The sequence below is a fragment of the Polyodon spathula genome, chromosome 6, assembly GCF_017654505.1.
Source record: "Polyodon spathula isolate WHYD16114869_AA chromosome 6, ASM1765450v1, whole genome shotgun sequence".
Classification (NCBI taxonomy): Eukaryota; Metazoa; Chordata; class Actinopteri; order Acipenseriformes; family Polyodontidae; genus Polyodon; species Polyodon spathula.
Genome location: NC_054539.1, coordinates 36996236 through 37016390, shown reverse-complemented (window position 1 = coordinate 37016390; position 20155 = coordinate 36996236). Strand labels below are relative to the sequence as shown.

Here is a 20155-nt window from a genome sequence, read left to right as displayed (position 1 = left end):
CATTGAATCATTGCTAAATAAAACACCCATGAGCAAATAATGATGTCAAACACAAAATAATTCAAATCAAAACAAAGTCTAAAAGTGTCATTTGCTGATATTCAAATGATCGACATTACAATGCACAAAACTATAGCAGCCTACAGAATAAAACATACTCGAAATAAAGTACAGTAAGCATTCAGTGATATTCTACACAATTGTATCAAATGTTATGTAACAGTCCAAAGATGACCAAAACCCAAACTACTGATCAAAATCCTGTAGACATTGCAAAATTAATGCAGTGGACTCAACCGTGCAACAATAAAGACACCAAAAAGCAAATCGTGTCCAAAACATCAGAACCTTTGTTTGTTTGAACATTTTCTTTTTAATCTTTGAAACACAATAACATAAATTAGTCTTACAGTAACAATAACAAATACTGCTGTTGGGGGAAAAAAACCCAAAAACTGCAGTAACAGAAAACTAAAGTATGCTGACATTTTGTTTTACAAAGTATAATACATAGAATAATGAACAAAATCTACTTACAGTAACTATAGAATATTAGATATACTGTAACATGCATTCACTGACATTGACGTCAATGATCTATTCTCTGCTCTGCATTTGGCCAAAGATTTTAACCAACATCACAGCTTATGTTCTCATTAGCAAGGCACCGTGGAAAGTATCTTTTGTAATGCCTTATCCAAGCCTGGCACTCTTGTGCTGTTATATCCTCATATGTCTCATCCATGGCTTGGATGAGTGTGGCCTGCTGGTAAGGGTTACTCTCATAGTCCTTCCACCTCCAGGCAGAAAAGAACTCCTCAATGGGGTTCAAAAGTGGGGAGTATGGTGGCAAGAACATGGCTTGGAATTCTGGATGGACTGCAAACCACTCTCGCACAACCACTGCGTGATGGAAATTCACATTGTCCCAAACTATGACACATGTAGTTGCTGCATGTGGTTGTACGAGGCGATTGTAAAGCAAATCCAGAAAATGGAGCAGGTGAGCAGAATTATATGGCCCAATGACTGGGTCTCTGGCCACAAGACCATTGTCAGAAATTGCTGCACACATGGTTATATTTCCACCACGCTGTCCAGGCACATTGACAGTGGCTCGTTGTCCAATGATATTCCGATGATAGTCGCTGACGTTCAGTCAGGTTGAAGCCTGCCTCATCCATATAGATGAATTTGTGGTGGTTGACCCCTGCATCCAATTCCATCATTCTCTGAACAACGATGGTAATGCATGCGATTTACAGTAGATTCTGCCGTATTACAATCACAGAGCAATGTTTAGAGCTTGTCCATTGTACTGAAGAACAATGGCCACTAAGCAAAAGATTATCACAATGATGCAAAATGAGCACCACCACTAAGCACCACCTTGTTCATACCACCACTAGAATACTTGCAACATTACTGTATACTCACTTGAACATATTCACGTCGTAATGCCTTGACTTGGTCCTCATTTCTTTGGAAAGGAACCAAATATCTGCTTCATAGATATTTGGTGCCTTTTCAGAATGCGTGCTGTAGTGGTAGTGCTTATGGTCTCAACCCCTTGGAATGTTTCCTTATTTCCTAAGGTGCTTTACTGTATGTCCCTGAGGCGAGTACATACACGATCGTGATCAGAAACTTCCTCTAGCTGCATTTTAACTACTACTGCCATTTCCTGAGAGCTTTATGTAGTGATGAACTAATTATCAATTAAGCTGTTTTGCATTCTCACATAGAGAAAGCTATTTGCAATTATGACCCCCAATTGTTACCAGGTGATCAAACTCTACCAGATAAGTGTTTGACATACGTCCTAATGGTTGACAGGGCAACTTTATGATTGGAAGAGGTGATTTACAGTTATGCATGTTGTATGTTAGCATGGAAAAATGTGTCTAAAGGTTGCATTTTACCACTCAGTTTGTCATTTTGTGGTAAGAGTTGTGCATATTGGGTCGCTGTATTGAAAAAATGAGTCAAAGCAATCGTAAAAAACTGTAAGCAGATATAAGTCAGTGGACTGTGCTTACTGTTGTATTGCTATTTGACGAGTGCTCGACTTCTCCCACTCCAGGTCTATGTCCCCTCTCTGCCTCCTTCTCCTCACCTTCCTCTCTCTCTCGGCCTGTGGAGGTGATGGGGTCTACTGGACCATCTGGACGCACAGGACACCGTCTCCATGGAGTAGGCCTTCCAGAAGCAGGGGTCTTCGTATGGGCAGTCCACTCGGTCATGCCCAAACTCCCTGCACATGACGCCCTTCAGCCCTCCACTGATCCTGCTCGTCCCCCAAGTATGGGGGTCCTAGTCGGGTGGGGTCCCGTGACCACCATCTCCTCTCACCTCTCTCCTGTAGCTGCTGCGGCTTCTTCCAGCTCCTCCTTTTTCCTTCCACTTTTCCCCTTCTTCCTCCCATCTTTCCTCCTCTTCCTCAACTCCAAAACAATTATAATAATAAAAATGAAAAACTGCAGTACCTCTTCTGCAATAGCTCTTCCAGCCTGCGTCCAGGAGGTGCTGGTGATCCCACGCTGGAAATGGCGTTGCGGTGACGTCAGGCCATTAGGCGAAAGAATAACAAACCAGGTAACTGCAATGAAAAAGACACAGCGTTGTGCGTCGTTTATTCAAACAACAAAAATAAAAGGTTTTAACAAAAATAAACATTTGCTCACAGAGCAAAATAAAAGAGATGAACAAACACAAATCATGAACACAAAAATAATAGCAAAGAGGTACTGGTCAGGCTGGTCCTCACAATCCTCCCTAGTGCAGTGAGCTGTAGGTTTTTTATATACTTAGTCAGGGGATTAACCAGCTACCAATTAGTTGATTATTCCCCGGCTGCATTCTGCATGAGTTTGCCAAACCTCGTCTCTGTATAATACAAAAATGAAACAGTGCAAAACAATAACACACAAGGTTGAGGGGCAACCCTGTTCTAAAAATAAACACTGTACAGGGCTGCTCGCCCTGTTACAGAGCTAAATGACAACATTCCTTGAACTTGTAGCAAAGATTCAAGCCCATGGATCTCATTAAGTTAGGTATGTTACATAAATACTTTATAAATATACTTATAAACCTACAAATTAGTTTCAAAATGCTGTTATGAAAAAATGTGTGGCAAGTGGTCCGTGCAAAAAATCCAAACACCAAACACACAACCCCGCATTAACTTAGGAGATACAAAGACACCAACTCGCGTCCTCCAAAACATGTGGCGTCAGCCACCCGCATTTTTTCGCACTGCAATCCCGCCATGTCAGAGGACCACGCAGTTCTGAATTGCACACAGGCAGGCCTGCAGGAACCCGGCGAACCACAGGGGTCGCTGGTGCACGGTGAGACAAGGATTCCCCAACCAACCTAACTCTCCCTGTCCGGGCAGCGCTTGGTAAAATGTGTGCTGCTCTCACGGTCGGCAGTGGCGTAGCCTGAGGCTGGAGACTCCATTCCCCTGCAAAAGGGCGTAATTGGCTCTGCCCAGTAGATGAACCGCACGTAGAGAGGTCAAAACGCGGCTGTGCTCATAGCAACAGCCGTGTTACTATTCGGTGAAGGCGGGGGGACCGTAGGCCGCCCTGGCGGTTGATAAACGCCACAACCGTGGTGTTGTCCGACCGCACCAACACGTGCTTATCTAGAAGCACCGGCAAGAAGTGCTGGAGGGCGAGGTCCACTGCTCTGAGTTCCAGAGCATTGATGTGGGCTGACCTCCAGGGTCCTGACCACATTCCGCGGGTCCCTGAGCCGTTCCAGACTGTTCCCCAACCTTGGTTGGAAGCGTCGGTCGTAACCACTTCCCTCTGGAAGATAGGACCCAAGCGAACGCCCTGCCGGATGTTTGATGGAACTTTCCACCAGCGTAGTGCTTCTCAGCAGGTTCAGGATACCTTCAACCTGCGGTGTTTGTCTCTCCGCGGATGTAACGCGAAGGCAGAACCAGGCCTATAGAGGTCTCTGGTGTAGTAAGCCCAAGGGAAGGGCTTGTGAGGCGACAGCCATCAGCCCCAGCATGCGCTGGCACAGCTCCATGCTGATTGTTTCTCTCAACCTGAACAGGGAGAGAGACCGTTCCAGCGAGGCAACTCTTGGTGTCGACAAAGATATATAAACGTAACTGAAATAAACTCAGAGAAGGGGCCAAAACCAGCTTCTCAATCCTAAGCTTAGTGAGTACAGTCACGAGCTCAGTTACCTACCGCTACCGATGCTGAAGACAAAAGGGGAAGAGAGTCTCTGCGCGCTGCATATAGTAAGCTCCCAGGGGGGCGGGCTTACACGGCAGTTCGCGCAGAGGCCTATCGGCAGCTTTGCTATAAAGCTCAGCCAATCCTACTGCCTGACGCCAATGTCCCATACGCTGATGGTTATTTTCGAAATGAAAGGGAACCCCTGATTTAAAGGGTTTGGTGTGACGTGTGAACAACAAAGTCTGCTTGGGAAACGGACTGTACCAAGTCCACCTAAAGAGGTGGTCTCGGTCAGTTTGGCAAATGACCATTTGATTTGGTGGTTGTTGTACCATTTTTTATATGTTTTATCTGAGATTACATTTTAATTAGAGCACTGCAAACCTTATAACATCTTTAAGCCCTGTTCACACTTGCATTTTACTATCGCAATGTCTGTTCCACTGGACTTGGTAGGGTACCGGGATGACCGCATCCATACGTACCCCAGACAAGAGCAAGTCTTGTACTGGTACAGGTGCGATATGACTCAGAACAGATCAAGTGTGGACAGGTGGATCCAAACGACAACAGAATGGACGAGTCTGAGAAATGCGCAGCACACTTACACCAAAGATATTACTAACATTTGGAACTCTGCCTTTATTTCCGTCGTGCTTGTTTTATTTATTTTTTTTAAATATATATTTACAGATAAGTTGCAGCAGTAAATGATCAAAGTGAAATTTGAATTAATGGTTAAAAATTAAAACCATATAAAACCTTCTAATATCAGTAAGTCTAAGTTTCGCAATTGCACCTGTCTCCTCTGTACTGTGTGAAACGCATTTGTTTTCTGTGCATGTGCCATCTCGTCCTGCGATCAGAAAAGTGCATTTTTAACATAGATTATGGTATTTGTTCATTACCACGGGTGTTGCCACGTGTTTTTCATCAAGACACTTTGAGCAATAGAATTCAAAGGTAATTTACAATCATCACAGGTGGATAATCTGCTAAATCAGTTTAAACAAGATTCTGATTGCAGCAGCATACCAAATCAGATTCGTGATGATCCTGTTCAAGTGGATTAACTTAGTACTGTGTAAGACTATAAGATTCTGATATTGCCTATTCTGATTGAATCATTCGCACGCACAATTACTTCGTAAATGACGCACGTCACACGTCTCCTGTCAACTGTAAAAAGAAGACTTACTGAACGTGTAGACTTAGAAATATGACATGTAAAAATACAGACAGTGTAAGTCCGTCAGTCCAGACTCTTACAGTTATTAGTATATATATAAGGGTGATTATATATATATATATATATATATATATATATATATATATATATATATATATATATATATATATATATATATATATATATATATTATACCCTACATTTAAAATCTTTAAAATAAAAACTTTTTTATGCATGTACCTTTTGATACCATTTTCAGTTCAACTCCGTTCAATTGCAGTAAATATTTATGTGCCTATGCAGCAATGCCGGCAGCTTAAAATGCAATCATCTGCCAGTTTGAAATCTGCACAAATACATGAAATTAGTAGAGGTTTTCTTGGCCAATACTGATAATAGTAGATAGTGCTGGTAAGCTATTGTAAACTACTAGAACAGGACACATGCCTATATTTTAATTGTTTTATGATTATAAATGTTAAATACACAGATATCATTTCATTTTTTGTATTTATGACAAAAATGAACAGGTATTGTTTACTTGTTGCATTAACTTCTGAAAATGAATACAATTATATTGTGTGATTGACAGCAATGTATGCATTTGTTTTAAGCAGCACAACTTAAATTGTTCACTTAACCAAAAAAAAAAAAAAAAGAAAAAGATATAATTTTTAAATATTAAATTCGTGGTTACGCGAAATTGTCAAACTTGAATTTGTTACTTAACAAAACATTTCTGCTAATGTAAATTAAGCAAGGTAAACAAATTACAAAAGGTAATTTTGAAGTACATTCTGTAATAATAATAATAATAATAATAATATAATAATAATAATAATAATAATAACTTAAACCATCAGTGTTATTTAGGATTCAACCTAAAATATTTTTATATATTCTTCTTACAGTTCATCGTTGGATTTAATGCAGCATCAGGTCTGTTCTGCTGCACACAAGTCAGCTATCCTATTGTTGTCTTCAGATATTTGATTATTATTCCTGTTAGGAACCCAGAACTGTTATGCTGTAAATATCAATCAATCAATGTATTTTTATTTAAAATAAAGAGTCTTTGTCATAATTATAATGTATAATTGTATTACCCTACTTTTAGCAAACCATATGAAATGCTAAATTGAAATCTCAAGCCCTTTTGTAGTGTTTCATTTGAAATATAATACTAATTGTTGAAACGACTGCTTAATAAAATGGTATTCTCTTTTCTGTTTAATTGTTGTGACTCACTGTGGTTTTGTTAATGAATCCAGTTTTCTGTGGATTCGTAGCACAAACTGTGGATTCGTTAATCAACAATATATCTGCCCCCGCACTCCCCTTCTCTTCAAAGCCACTCGGCCACTTTAAGTTAATTAATCAACCAAAAGGACAAAGGGTGACATCACAACAATGTTTCAAGTGGAATTAACAAACAAAGTAGGGAGGGTTTTATGGATCCAGTTCAAACTAAACATTACTCCATTGTATATCTTGCTTTTATAATCATTTAAAAAAAAATAAGGCTTTAAGAGGGTAGCACGTTTAGAATGCAAGGTGGATCATAATCACAACAGGCTGCAAGTCCATTATTGCAGTTGTGCTTGATTTACTTGGATTTCCATTCACTCTGCTGAATTTTGCTGTTGGCTTGCTGCAGCTGTGATTTTATGCATTTGAAAGTGAGGTGTTTTTTAGCTCCAAGTACCACAATCTAAGATTCACAAAACCTAAAACTTAAGACTCAAATCCAATGCCCTTTTTACAAGTTTTAAAAACCCACAAAATTCAATGCAGGGCAACTCTGCTTTTGGAACTGAACTTTGTCTGGCATTGATGTGTGCACAGGAATCCCATGAGTCAGTAACTACATGCACATGGTTTCTAGATACTATGAGCACAGCTCTGGTACTTTACAACCAGGATAACTGGAACGGAGCTATACTGAAAAAGAGCTTTGATGTACAGCAGTTACCAATCAAGATTTACCCACACAATCCTGGATTCAAGGCTAAGCTTTTTCTTAGTAGCTTTGGAATACACATTCAGTACGATTACCAAATATGCAATTACATATGTGCAACCATCTGTACTATGCTAATATGGATAGATGTTGAAGAGATCTACAAGAATCAAGCAAAACAATTTGGTATCCATGGATTTTGAATTTTTGGCAGATTTTTGAGTTTCGTTTGTCATGCATTCGAGCACTGCTTATGGCCACTTTGGTGAGGCTAAAGTACCACATAGTCTTAACCGAACTGGCGTTATTCTACATTTTTGTATTGTCTGGGTTTAGAGCTGGAATAAAAAATTACAGGGTGTGCTTCCAGTGGCACTAGCTTGGAGCTGAGGGGTTATGAACTTGTGTGTGGAAGTTAGATTTCTTTGTTACAGTGACACATTTGAAATGACCAAAACTTTCATTAGGTGCGTTTTAAAAACTACACCTGATAGAAAACACAAAAATAGATTACCTTGGTAACCCCATTCCGGTAGACATTTGCAGTATTTTGTAGTTAATTTGATTACATGATGCAAAATAAGATCTCTTAAATTATGTTTTTTTATTTTTTTTTATTTTATCTCAATCCTGAAATTCTAGATGATTGATTCAAAACTTTTGGCCATAGCTGTACACATCAAGATAGACAGACTTAAGTGTGGCAGCGTGCATATTTACTGTAGTCACGCCCTGCAGTGCCAACTGCAATTTTAACAACCCACTCCTCGTGTAGCTGAGGGTGCAAAACAAACATACCAGAATGTAAAATGTATCCTAAACAACTTAATCTCCAGAATGAAAGAGTAAAGGACTTTAATTTAAATCAATAAAAAATTATCTATTGTGGTTTTGATCTCAGAAACCGTAAAAGAAAAACTGCCACATTGTATATGCTGGTTTCTTAGATCCTGGTGTTCCACTTATGGAAGTGTTCTTCAGACAATAATGTGCTGTTTTAGTTGAAGACATTCATGGCTCATTGCTGCCTTGTAGTAGAACACTTTTCACAAGACTTCTAACTCTTTTTATCTGCGGTCAGAAAACAGATTAAAACCCCACTCAAAGCATCCTGTCTGTATTGTACAGCGTGTGATACTTGTATCCTGTCTGTATTGTACAGCTGTATGATACATGTAGCCTGGCTGTATTGTACAGCTGTGTGATACTTGTAGCCTGTCTGTAGTGTACATACATGTTCATGTTGAGGTGTCACCTGGTGGATTGAGGAAATTAATAGAAAGTCAAACTGTTCAGTCATTCACCTCGACTGAGCAACACCACACTCACCCCCCTGAGAGTGCTTCCTACTGCTGCTTCCGATACATTATAAATCGGTTGTCTGTTCCTCTATTTCTTTTAATCTTTCTCATTCATCCAGTTAAGTTGTCTCTTCCACACATTGTTTGCTTATTTGTACTTTTAACCCATGCATGGTAGAGCAGTTATTTGCTTAAATGTATTTATACTTGATGCATCAGTTGATTTATCAGTTTGCAATCTCGTGTTTTGCACTATGTCTAGACAATATGCATCATTCGCAATACATTTGAAGGCCTTACAGGACAGGACTGGTGGACTGGACCCCCATTGCTTATTAGTTTGGTCCATTCCAGTGTTTACTAATAGCATAACAGGACACTTCAGCTTATATATATATATATATATATATATATATATATATATATATATATATATATATATATATAGATAGATATATAGATAGATAGATAGATAGATAGATAGATAGATAGATAGATAGATAGATAGATAGATAGATAGATAGATAGATAGATAGATAGATAGATAGATAGATAGGATAGATAATAGATAATTAGGAGGGTTAATTCCTCTCTGCTGGGGAAAAAAAGAATGTGTAAATGCACATTTGCTTAATTTAATTGTTAATTGTTTTATTGTTAATTATAACCTGCACCTGGCTATCATTGTAAATTAGAGCCAGGTGCAGGGTATTTAAAGAAAACAGCCAGTCTGTCCTGGGCTGCTGCTGTCTGGAGAGTCCGCTTGATAGCGTGCTCAAGTGTATCAAGGTAAAGATAAAGGCACTGTGTAAAGCCATCTTGTGTTTAAAAACTGTGTGTTTTGTTAGATTTTTTTATTTAACAGGTAAACAGCTTAGCTGTCCTATTTTTACTGTTAGGTTCCTGTATGTGGTAGTTAGTGCTCATATAGAGCTAGGTTTTTGTTTTTCTGTTATGTTTATTTTGCTGTATTAAAAATCCTACCATGCAAGAGCTTTCAAAAACCTCTGTGTTTGGGTCAGTACTTTAAAAGGGCGAAACGAACCCGAGCCACAAGGCTCGTTTACATTTTATATATATATATATATATATATATATATATATATATATATTATATATATATATATATATATATTATATTCCAGTCATATTTGTAAACAGTACTCTACAGTACCATTGCTTTTCTCTACTTCATGAAGTCACAACTGACTATCAAGGTTATTATTATTATTATTATTATTATTATTATTATTATTATTATTATTAATAATAATAACAATGTGCTCTCACTACATTGTTGTGTAAATGTATAATTTCCCTGACTGAATGAGCTTAGTAAAATCTAAGGGTAGTCTTCTCATACAGCAGTATGATTAATATATGGCACTTTGAGAGTCTCGACCATGTGGATAAACTAGCAGCTCATTTATTGACAGGTGATTAAATAGTTTTAGCTTGGTGGAAGACAAGACAATCACCCTCACTTAATGAGCAGATGTATTTATTTTTAGAACAAGCGATTTGCAATGCAGATTTTACTGTCTTGTTTTTACAGGCCTAAAACAGCCTTCATTTAAATTAACCTGATGCAGGTGCAAATAGTGTGCATCAATGTGACTATGCACCACAGTATTTGTACAGTATGTGTGATGTACTTACTATAAGGAATAATATACACCCGTTTTCTGTTTTCTGGGGACATGTACATTAGGAGAGCACTTGTCATAAAACAAGTTTTTTTTTTTAATCATTTATTTTATTTTTTATTTTAATTTTATTTATCTATTTTTTGGAAGGGGCCATGGGAAAACTACATGTATTGCTAAGAATCAGAGTAGAAATTTTGCTTGGCTTTTTTGGAGGGTTGGATGATTTCCTCATCACTCAGGAGCCTCTGCTTTCAGAGGGCCATCAGTCTGCATGCCTAACAGCCCAGGGAAGCCATGTCGCTGAGGTCATTTTTTACAACAATTTCTGTCTCATTGTTTTCTTGCGTTCTTCTGCTCTACCACAACACAGTTTTAATTGAGTTTAACAGTATATAAGACTGTAAAACACTGAAATCCGTAGAAACCTGGTTCTTCACCATGTATATCAACAACCTTCTAAACTTATTTTATTCTAAAACGCACACTAATGCACATGCATGAGTTTTAGAGATACAATAAGTAATTGACTACTACCGCTTTAAATTGTGAGCTTCAATTGAACATTGTTTGATTGATTAATTGGCCTTGTGTCCTATTTGGAGCCTTATGTATATATTGAATTACTGCTTTTTAATAATAAACTTTTCTTAATGCATATATTGTCTCACAACAATGTATACTAATATTCACACATGCAATTTCAGTTCTATTTGGATATTTTACTTTTCTTATAAATATTCACTTGTAGTGTCTTGGAATTGGTGTCTTTTTCAGAAAAAGTTCTTAAGAAACCATAAAGGTCACTCTTTTTCTTTTTAATGTTAAGTATTTTTTCATTATGTATTCCGCTTGGTGTTTTTAAAGAGATAAAATATTATTTGCTTATATCCACTTGTTTCTTTATTTATAAATGTAAAAACGCACATGACCCCCCCTACTAATGTAAAGTGTCTGTATTGAGGGTTTAGGAGGGCGACTCTGTTTTAATTGCTGTGTTTTGGCAAATTTCCAAATGTTTAGAGGCCAAAATGTTAATTATGTTTGCGAGAAGAAAAAGACATTCTTGCAAGTACAAGCTAAAGCACTATCACCTGAATCCTTGAAAGATTTGTTCTCAGTGTTTTCTGTTTGCTTTACAGGATAACTGGAATGGCAGTGAGTCTTTGAAAAGGAAAGAAACGCACAGCATCAATGCAGAAGACAAAGCAAACAGTTTGGAGACGCTACCTCCAGGTAAGTGTAGTTTTGTTAATTTGTAAGGACCTTCAAAATGGAAAATGAACCAGCTGCTATGGATTAATCTGAAAGTTTTTTTTTTAGAGCAGAAGTGGGGGAAACAAAACATTTTTATTGGCTGAGAGGAAAAAACTAACCAGGCAACAAAGGGCTTCTTGGACTAAGCCAGACAGAGTTCTTAAAAATATGCCCCCTTTCTTGGATTTAATCATTTTTATTTCTTAAGCATTCAGCATTTTTTCCGTCTGGTACGTTTTGCTCATTTCCAACAGAACTTGGCATCTGATGTATCTTAGAAGGGAGTCCAACTCCATTGTTGGTCAAATCAGCATGTGATAAATTGTTTCATGTTGTTAAAAGAACAAACGGATTTATATAAGTAATTGAAAGAGAAATTCAGAAAATCTAAAATTTAATTGGTTTTTATTTACTATTTACGTGGGTGCTAGAAAATTACTTCTATACATTTTCCTATGTGAAAGAGTCACACATTATGTTAAATATTTTAGATTTATGTTAAAAATTATTTTTCTTATTTGTAAAAGTGGTGGGTGAATTTTGCACTTTTCTATGCTGAGCTTCCTGTTGAAGAAGATGCGTGAGTTGCTTCTGGGAGTTTGAGTTGCTGAGTTCTTTCTTGAAAAAATATAGATTTATCTGGAAAATCTTTGTTTTTTTCTGTCATTGCAGGGAAAAGGAGGTGGCAGGACTTTAACCAGGATTTGTATGTTGGTGCTACAGTAGTCAAACCTGGCCAGGATCCTTATGCTCGCAATAAATTTAACCAAGTTGAGAGTGACAAGCTACAAATGGATAGAGGTGTGCCAGACACAAGACATGATCAGTAAGTTCAAGCATGAAACTGTATGTTGCAAGTACAATAGTAATCTGTGTCGAGTAACAACACACGTTCAGTGATTCTACATAATTAAGGGTGGTTACAGAGTTATTATCCTCTACATGGAATGTATACCCCATGGTAACGGGGATATTGTGCAGACCTAAGTACATGTCTATGGATCACATAAATCTCATGATTCTAGGGATGATCTTTTCTGGCTTGTATGGGTGTCTTAATACACAATTGTTGTTTCTCAAATCTTATTGAGAAAGCATCAGCTGCAAGTATCTTGTTAGAATGTACTAAGAGATTAAGTTCTGACTCTATATGGTTTGGATGATAAGAGAAGATAGAACACAGTGGAGGGTAAAGAAATTCAAGGAGACAAGTGTGGAATGGGTTTAAAGAGTAAGTAGCAGGGTTCCGAAAAATATAGCATTGTTTTTTTGTTTTTTTTAAAGACGTACCACATCATGGATCGTTATCGGTGTGCTACCTGTTTGACAATGTGGGAAATAATCTTTACACTCAGTGCACTGGAGCGAACATTTTTAAAAGAGCTTTGAAATAACTTACATTTTATAAGTGTAAAAACTTGGCAGGATGTTAACAATGAAAAGAGAAATTACAGGTACGTTATTTAAACAGTTGAAGCAACACGTAGGGACGTATAATGGTATATTTTTCAGAATCCACCTACTTACTCTTTAAGGGAAGTGATAATAGTGAAAGCTGTAGATTCTGGTTCACTGGCTTTTCTGTCAAATCTGGTGCATTTGAGAAGGTCCCACATTGGCAGTTCTTGGTTTTGAGTTTTTCTGGGTCAGCCTGCTGCAGGGAAAACCTGAGTTTATTTCTCAAACTGACCATTTTACAGGTTAGGTGAAAGTATAGAAATACCTGGGGCTGTAATTAGGAAGTGTGCTACTGAGAGAAAAAAAAATAATAATAATTCTAGGGAATTAAAAATAAAAAGTACTACAAATTAGTGATTGCAGTAGGAAAACTGTCATTCACAACATTATGGTAATGAAAAATGGTTTGGAAATATCTCAGATAAAACTTCAATGTACTTGCTGTGGCGTATTTAATATCGGAAAAATGTAGAACTCACTCACTGAAATGTAGTGTTTACTGAAAAAATAAATGGAAACATGTAAAGATAAGGGCTGGCTGTGTTACAAGTTTTCACCTCAGGACTTCCCTAACTAACACTGACCGGGTTTCCATGCAGATTAGACAGTTGATACTCTTTCTCCACTGTCATGATTTTATGTGATGAAGCAGCACATACAACGCACATACCTCGCGCTGTATGAAGTTCACGACTTTAAAGGGGGGGGGGGGGGGGGGGGGGGGGTGGCAAATCGTATTATAACATTCAAATACCATACAATTGACCAAAAATACAAGTTTGTTTGCATAGAAACCTGTGTCAAAATCTTAACTTGGTGGTACTAAACTCTAGCCCTAAACCAGTCCTGGTATTTATTAAGGCTTGTGCTTATGAGACTATAGCAGTAAAAATCCCATTTGTGACGTAAACTCATGCAACTTTCTACTAAAAGCTGTACCAAGCAATCCTTTTTATTATCTGACATCTGCTGGAAGTAGCTATGACATGGTTCTTTGACCAAGTAGGGAAAAATAAGTCCACAGTACGAACGGTTTAGAGACAGGACACACTGCACACTGAGAAGTGTGTGTTTTGTGGCAGACAGCCGTCTTGGCTCACGTGCAAAAGAACAGCCTGGGGCCAAGATGGCTGCCTTTGGACAGCCACATGCTAATTAACACTAAAATCCCTGCGGCAGTCATTTTGGCAGTTTTTGGTTTTAAAAATGTAATTTTCTCCAGTCGTGTAACACATGGGGCTGTGCGTTCATGTACCTTTCTGTCCGTATGTGTTAAATATTCTCACAAAGCATGAAACACAGGAGTGTAGAAATAAAGGAGATATATTGCATTATACCTAAAAGCCCTGGAAGCAGTCACATTGACGGCCACACAGAAAAAAATTGTATTGTGATTATACAGAACATTATTCTACTTCATTATTTTTATTTACTAGTCCACAATGTGCTTAGCTGTAATTAGATTAGTCTCTACTCTCTGCCTGAGTGAATGACTGACAGTCTATTGTTTTTCAATCAGCCTTTTCAAAGGATGGTGCCTGCTTGCCAGCTGTGCTGTTTTGGTCAGTCAATTAGCATTGGGACTAGTGAAAATAAATACCAGAGACCATGGAGTTTTACAGTGCAGGAAAATATGGAGTTAATGTTTTGGATCAAATTACTTTTCACAAGTTTTTACAAAGGAAGATACTGACAACATGCCCCACATGTCATCCAGTTCCTATCCAGTTTTAAATAACTTTAGCATAACTGAGGCAGAAGTGTTAAAGGGACTAGGAGCTCTTAAAATAAACAAATCCCCTGGGCCAGATGAGATCCTCCCAGTAGTACTCAAAGAAATGAAAGAAGTAATTTACAAACCGCTAACCAAGATCATGCAGCAGTCTCTTGACACAGGGGTGGTACCGACAGACTGGAAAATTGCTAACGTAATACCGATCCACAAAAAGGGAAACAAAACTGAACCAGGTAACTACAGACCAGTAAGCCTGACTTCTATTATATGCAAACTTATGGAAACTATAATAACATCCAAAATGGAAAATTACCTATATGGTAACAGGGTACTGGGAGACAGTCAACATGGTTTTAGGAAAGGGAGATTGTGTCTAACTAACTTGCTTGATTTTTTTGAGGATGCAACATCGATAATGGATAATTGCAAAGCATATGACATGGTTTATTTAGATTTCCAGAAAGCTTTTGACAAAGTCCCGCACAAAAGATTAATTCTCAAACTGAACGCAGTTGGGATTCAAGGAAACACATGTACATGGATTAGGGAGTGGTTAACATGTAGAAAACAGAAAGTACTGATTAGAGGAAAAACCTCAGAATGGAGTGTGGTAACCAGCGGTGTACCACAGGGATCAGTATTAGGTCCTCTGCTATTCCTAATCTACATTAATGATTTAGATTCTGGTATAGTAAGCAAACTTGTTAAATTTGCAGATGACACAAAAGTAGGAGGAGTGGCAAACACTGTTGCAGCAGCAAAGGTCATTCAAAATGATCTAGACAAGATTCAGAACTGGGCAGACACATGGCAAATGACATTTAATAGAGAAAAGTGTAAGGTACTGCACGCAGGAAATAAAAATGTACATTATAAATATCATATGGGAGATATTGAAATTGGAGAAGGAATCTATGAAAAAGACCTAGGAGTTTTTGTTGACTCAGAAATGTCTTCATCTAGACAATGTGGGGAAGCTATAAAAAAGGCTAACAAGATGCTCGGATACATTGTGAAAAGTGTTGAATTTAAATCAAGGGAAGTAATGTTAAAACTGTACAATGCATTAGTAAGACCTCATCTTGAATATTGTGTTCAGTTCTGGTCACCTCGCTATAAAAAAGATATTGCTGCTCTAGAAAGAGTGCAAAGAAGAGCGACCAGAATTATTCCGGGCTTAAAAGGCATGTCATATGCAGACAGGCTAAAAGAATTGAATCTGTTCAGTCTTGAACAAAGAAGACTACGTGGCGACCTAATTCAAGCATTCAAAATTCTAAAAGGTGTTGACAGTGTCGACCCAAGGGACTTTTTCAGCCTGAAAAAAGAAACAAGGACCAGGGGTCACAAATGGAGTTTAGAAAAAGGGGCATTCAGAACAGAAAATAGGAGACACTTTTTTACACAGAGAATTGTGAGGGTCTGGAATCAACTCCCCAGTAATGTTGTTGAAGCTGACACCCTGGGATCCTTCAAGAAGCTGCTTGATGAGATTTTGGGATCAATAAGCTACTAACAACCAAACGAGCAAGATGGGCCAAATGGCCTCCTCTCGTTTGTAAACTTTCTTATGTTCTTATGTTCTTAAATGACACAGAAGTGTTCCGTGAAAGCTGGCTCCCGATGTGGGCTTTTTCTGGTGTTTTACAATGTGTTGGACCTGCAGCCATCAACTCCTGGGTACTTTACAAAGAATGCACAGAGACGAATTTACCAAGGAGAGAATGTATTTTACAGTTGGAGGAGCAACTTCTGAAGAAGCATTTGGAAAAGAGGGAAACTGCCAAGCATGTACCCACAGCTGAACCACTGAGAGATGCCAATGCCAAGTTGGCAAGTGCAATAAAAAGACCAAGACACCAATGGCAACTTTGCAAGAGCTACAGGCTTTTATGGCCAAGAATGGTCAAAGTATGCATGTGACAACAACATCCCAAGCACTCCACAAATCTTACCTGTATGGTAGGGTGGCAAGAAGGAAGCCATTACTCAAGAAAGCCCACCTTGAATCCCATTTTGAAGTATGCCAAAAAACAGTCAGGAGATTATGTAGCCATGTGGCAAAAAGTTTTGTGGTCTGATGAAGCTAAAATGGAACTTTTTGGCCTAATGCAAAGTGTTATGTTTGGCTCAAATCTAACACAGCGCATCACCCAGAGAACATGTATATTTGTATTTAGGCACAAGGATTGCACAGCACTTCACGTGCAAGTAAAATGTAATATGTCAGCACGGGGAATTGCACTTTATTTATTCACAGGGTTAACCATGTGTAGTTTAGCAATGCTGTGACAAAATGCACAATTGTCTTTTTAAGTCCTCAGCGCTTCCTGCTGTTTTGTTTTAATGCATTTTCTGCTGTCTTGCCATCGGGTGGCAAGACTAATGAACTGCTGCTGATTTATTGCTGACAGGAAAAGCAGGATTGCAAAGCTGCAATGTTTTCATGTTTTTGCACTGCAACAGTATCCTGACATGTAAATAGCGGGTTTTGGCTATCACTATATATATTTTTCTAGTTGTGTGTCATGCCTTCTGTTTGTACTGTTTCGTTCCCCACTTTCACCATCTTAAAGGGATTTATGTTTAATGTGTGTTGATGTGTCGGATTGACACAGTGGGCAGGGGCTCCATTGCCCTAAGCTCAGCAATCTAGTAAAGCCCATACATCATCCTCTTCAAGAACTGTGAAAAGACAGAGCAGTCCCAAAGAACAGTGGTGCTCTGCCATGTCTCCCCCGAGAAAGCGGTCTAGCAAATCTGAGCTTTCCCGCGGTAGCATGGAGAGATACGCGCCTGCAGAGAGCATCCTGTGCTGGTACCACAACACCCACACGATCGCAAGAGTAGCAGTACTGCAGCATGTCTCCTTCGGATGAGATATAAAACCGAGGTCCTATTGTAAGTTTGCACCAACAGTTGTGATGCATAGTTCACCCCCAATTCTCTTTGGATAAGTGTCTGCTAAATGATGAAATAATAGTAACGTCTCCCGAAAGTAGATAAATTCTATAGGGTGTCAGCAGGCTGTGAGGATCACCTTTTTAAACAACCCAAGCTAGATTCCACTCCAACTACACCAGCAGTGAGCGCATCGTCCAGGTCCTTCACATCCTGAACCGGTCTTAAGGGCACCTTGTCTCAGATGAAAGAGGCAAGACAGGATGTTAGATCCTGTTCGACAGTTGGGAGGGGCATAGCCTTCAGTAGGGGGTCCTTTAACAGGCAGATGTCTTTCAGGCATCAGCCAAGTCAATCATCTTTTTGTAGACAAGCCCGCTTTCAGCGTGACCAAGGATCCAGTCACTATAGATCCTCCCTTGGCCATACTAAGGAAATAGAGAAGCCCTCTACTTCCTCCTGACCTGTCACATCACCAACCTGTTCCACACCCTCATCTCTGCCAGTAGGGGGAAGGGTTTCTCATTTTTGACAAGCTGGCAGAATGTAACGTCCGATCCCTGGGTCCTGCGGCACATACAGTATGGTTACAGAATACCATTCTGCTCTCAACCACCAGCAACAGGCATAATCTGCATGCTGATGGACTAGTCACGTCCGCAGAGGGTCATCCTACAAGAAGAGATCAAATCCATGCTCTATTCCCATGACATAGAACAGGTCTCCTCATCGTTACAAAGGCAAGGCCATTACTTATAATTCAGAAAAAGAACAGGAAGTTTAGACCCATTTTAAACCTCTGAACAATTATTTCCTTTCAGAGACATTCAAGATGGTATCCCCAGCCACCACAATCAAGGCAGTTTAACTAGAAAACTGGCTGATTTCCATCTCCCTATACAAAGGGATTTTGGGAAGATACCTCTGGTTCTCCATCAAAGACCATCAATACCAATTCAGGGTGCTTCCTTTCAGAATTTCTACAGCTCCCAGGGTGTTCACCAAGGAACGGGCCGAAGTGGCAGTGCATCTCTGAGGTATGGTGTGACAGGGGAGATCTGTGCTGGCTATTGGGCGCATGCATGATCGTGCAGGGTGTCAGAAGCCCTGTTGGACCCGCCTGCCAATCATGGCAATGATACAAATAGGTTAAGCTAGGGTGTATCGCTCGGACCTCTTTGATTGGTTGGGGGCGGGTCTTGGGGGGATGGTCGATCCCTTGAGAGTGATGCTGTTCTATTCCTGTGTTGGCCTATGCAGGATACAATCCAGTGGAAGCTGGAATAACCAAGAGAAAGAAAGTGTATGGAGTAAAAGAAAAGGCAGCAGAGACAGCAGTTCTATTTGGTGATTTTATGCACCCATACTGGGGTGTTATTTATTTTAGCTCAAAGGATCTAAGCAACTCCATTGAAAGTAGTCAGTGACTAAGAGAATGTCATTGAGTCTTTTGCCTTGCTGACTGTCGGAGGCCGCGAGACCCTGGGTGTAGTAGCACTTTTGTTTGTAGTTTTATTAAGTTTTTATTTTCTCTTTCTTTCGCTTCACCAGTGCGTGCACTAAGAACTGTCTACCTGAATACCATTGTTGGTAAAACCCCTTGGAACTATGTACAAAACCCAACTTACCTTTGTTGGTATAGAAACTATGGCACAAAGGGTGCCCCCTTGTGGAATAATAAATCTTGTGCACCTGTGTAGCCTTTTCAAATAAACCTTCTGACTCCCTTGTCTATCAGTGACTTACCCACACACCCTCTCACATATGGGCATTCGTGTCTCCCCTTACATAGACGACTGGTTGGTGTGGGCTCCCTTCAGGGAAGAAGCCTTGGAACACAGAGACAGGACTTTTTTTAGGACCTGGGCCTATTGGTCAATAAAGTCTCTTGTCTTTCTGGGTGCCCAGTTCAATACACTCTCAGGGAACGTGCACCTCACTGAGGAGAGGGTGGCTGCAATCCATCAGATTTTGGTGCAGTTCAAAATCTCTGCCCCATACAGATATCTCTGTATGCTTTCTTCTCATACCTTAGCCACCTGTTTCACAAGAGTCTTTCTCTTTCCTCCATAAAGGTTCACATTGCTGTAGTCTCTAAGATACTACCTGGCAGGGAAGGCCACAGAGAGGTTCCCACCCCATTGTATCTAGGTTTTTTAGGGGGGTTAACCACCTAAGGCCCCCATGGAAACACATCTCCCTTCAGTGGAGCCTCAGCTTGGTACGCAGTAAATTTATGGGACCAGGTTCAAACCCATGGTTGCATGTGAAAGAAGTTCCTTACTTGGAAAACAGAATTTCTTGTGGCAATGACATCAGCAAGAAGATTAAGTGAGCTTCAAACACTAGTCATTGATGCACTTTACTTCCAGTGTTTCAAGGATAGGATTTTCTGCAGGCATAATGCACAGTTCTTATTGTTTACAGTTTAATTTGGATCAGGTCATGACATTTCCAGATTTCTACCCAAACCTCATAAATCTGAGGAAGAGTCCAAATACCA

At 39.3% G+C, this 20155-nt stretch overlaps 1 protein-coding gene across 1 annotated transcript in view; it reads left to right on the top strand.

Annotated features, from left to right (window-relative positions):
• The window catches only part of galnt2 (UDP-N-acetyl-alpha-D-galactosamine:polypeptide N-acetylgalactosaminyltransferase 2), a 157783-nt gene that overhangs the window by 65182 nt on the left and 72446 nt on the right, over positions 1-20155 (top strand). The window contains exons 2-3 of the mRNA XM_041252811.1: positions 11444-11537; positions 12231-12384. Of these exons, the coding sequence (XP_041108745.1) occupies positions 11444-11537; positions 12231-12384 (248 nt within the window). The remainder of the gene's footprint in view (positions 1-11443; positions 11538-12230; positions 12385-20155) is intronic.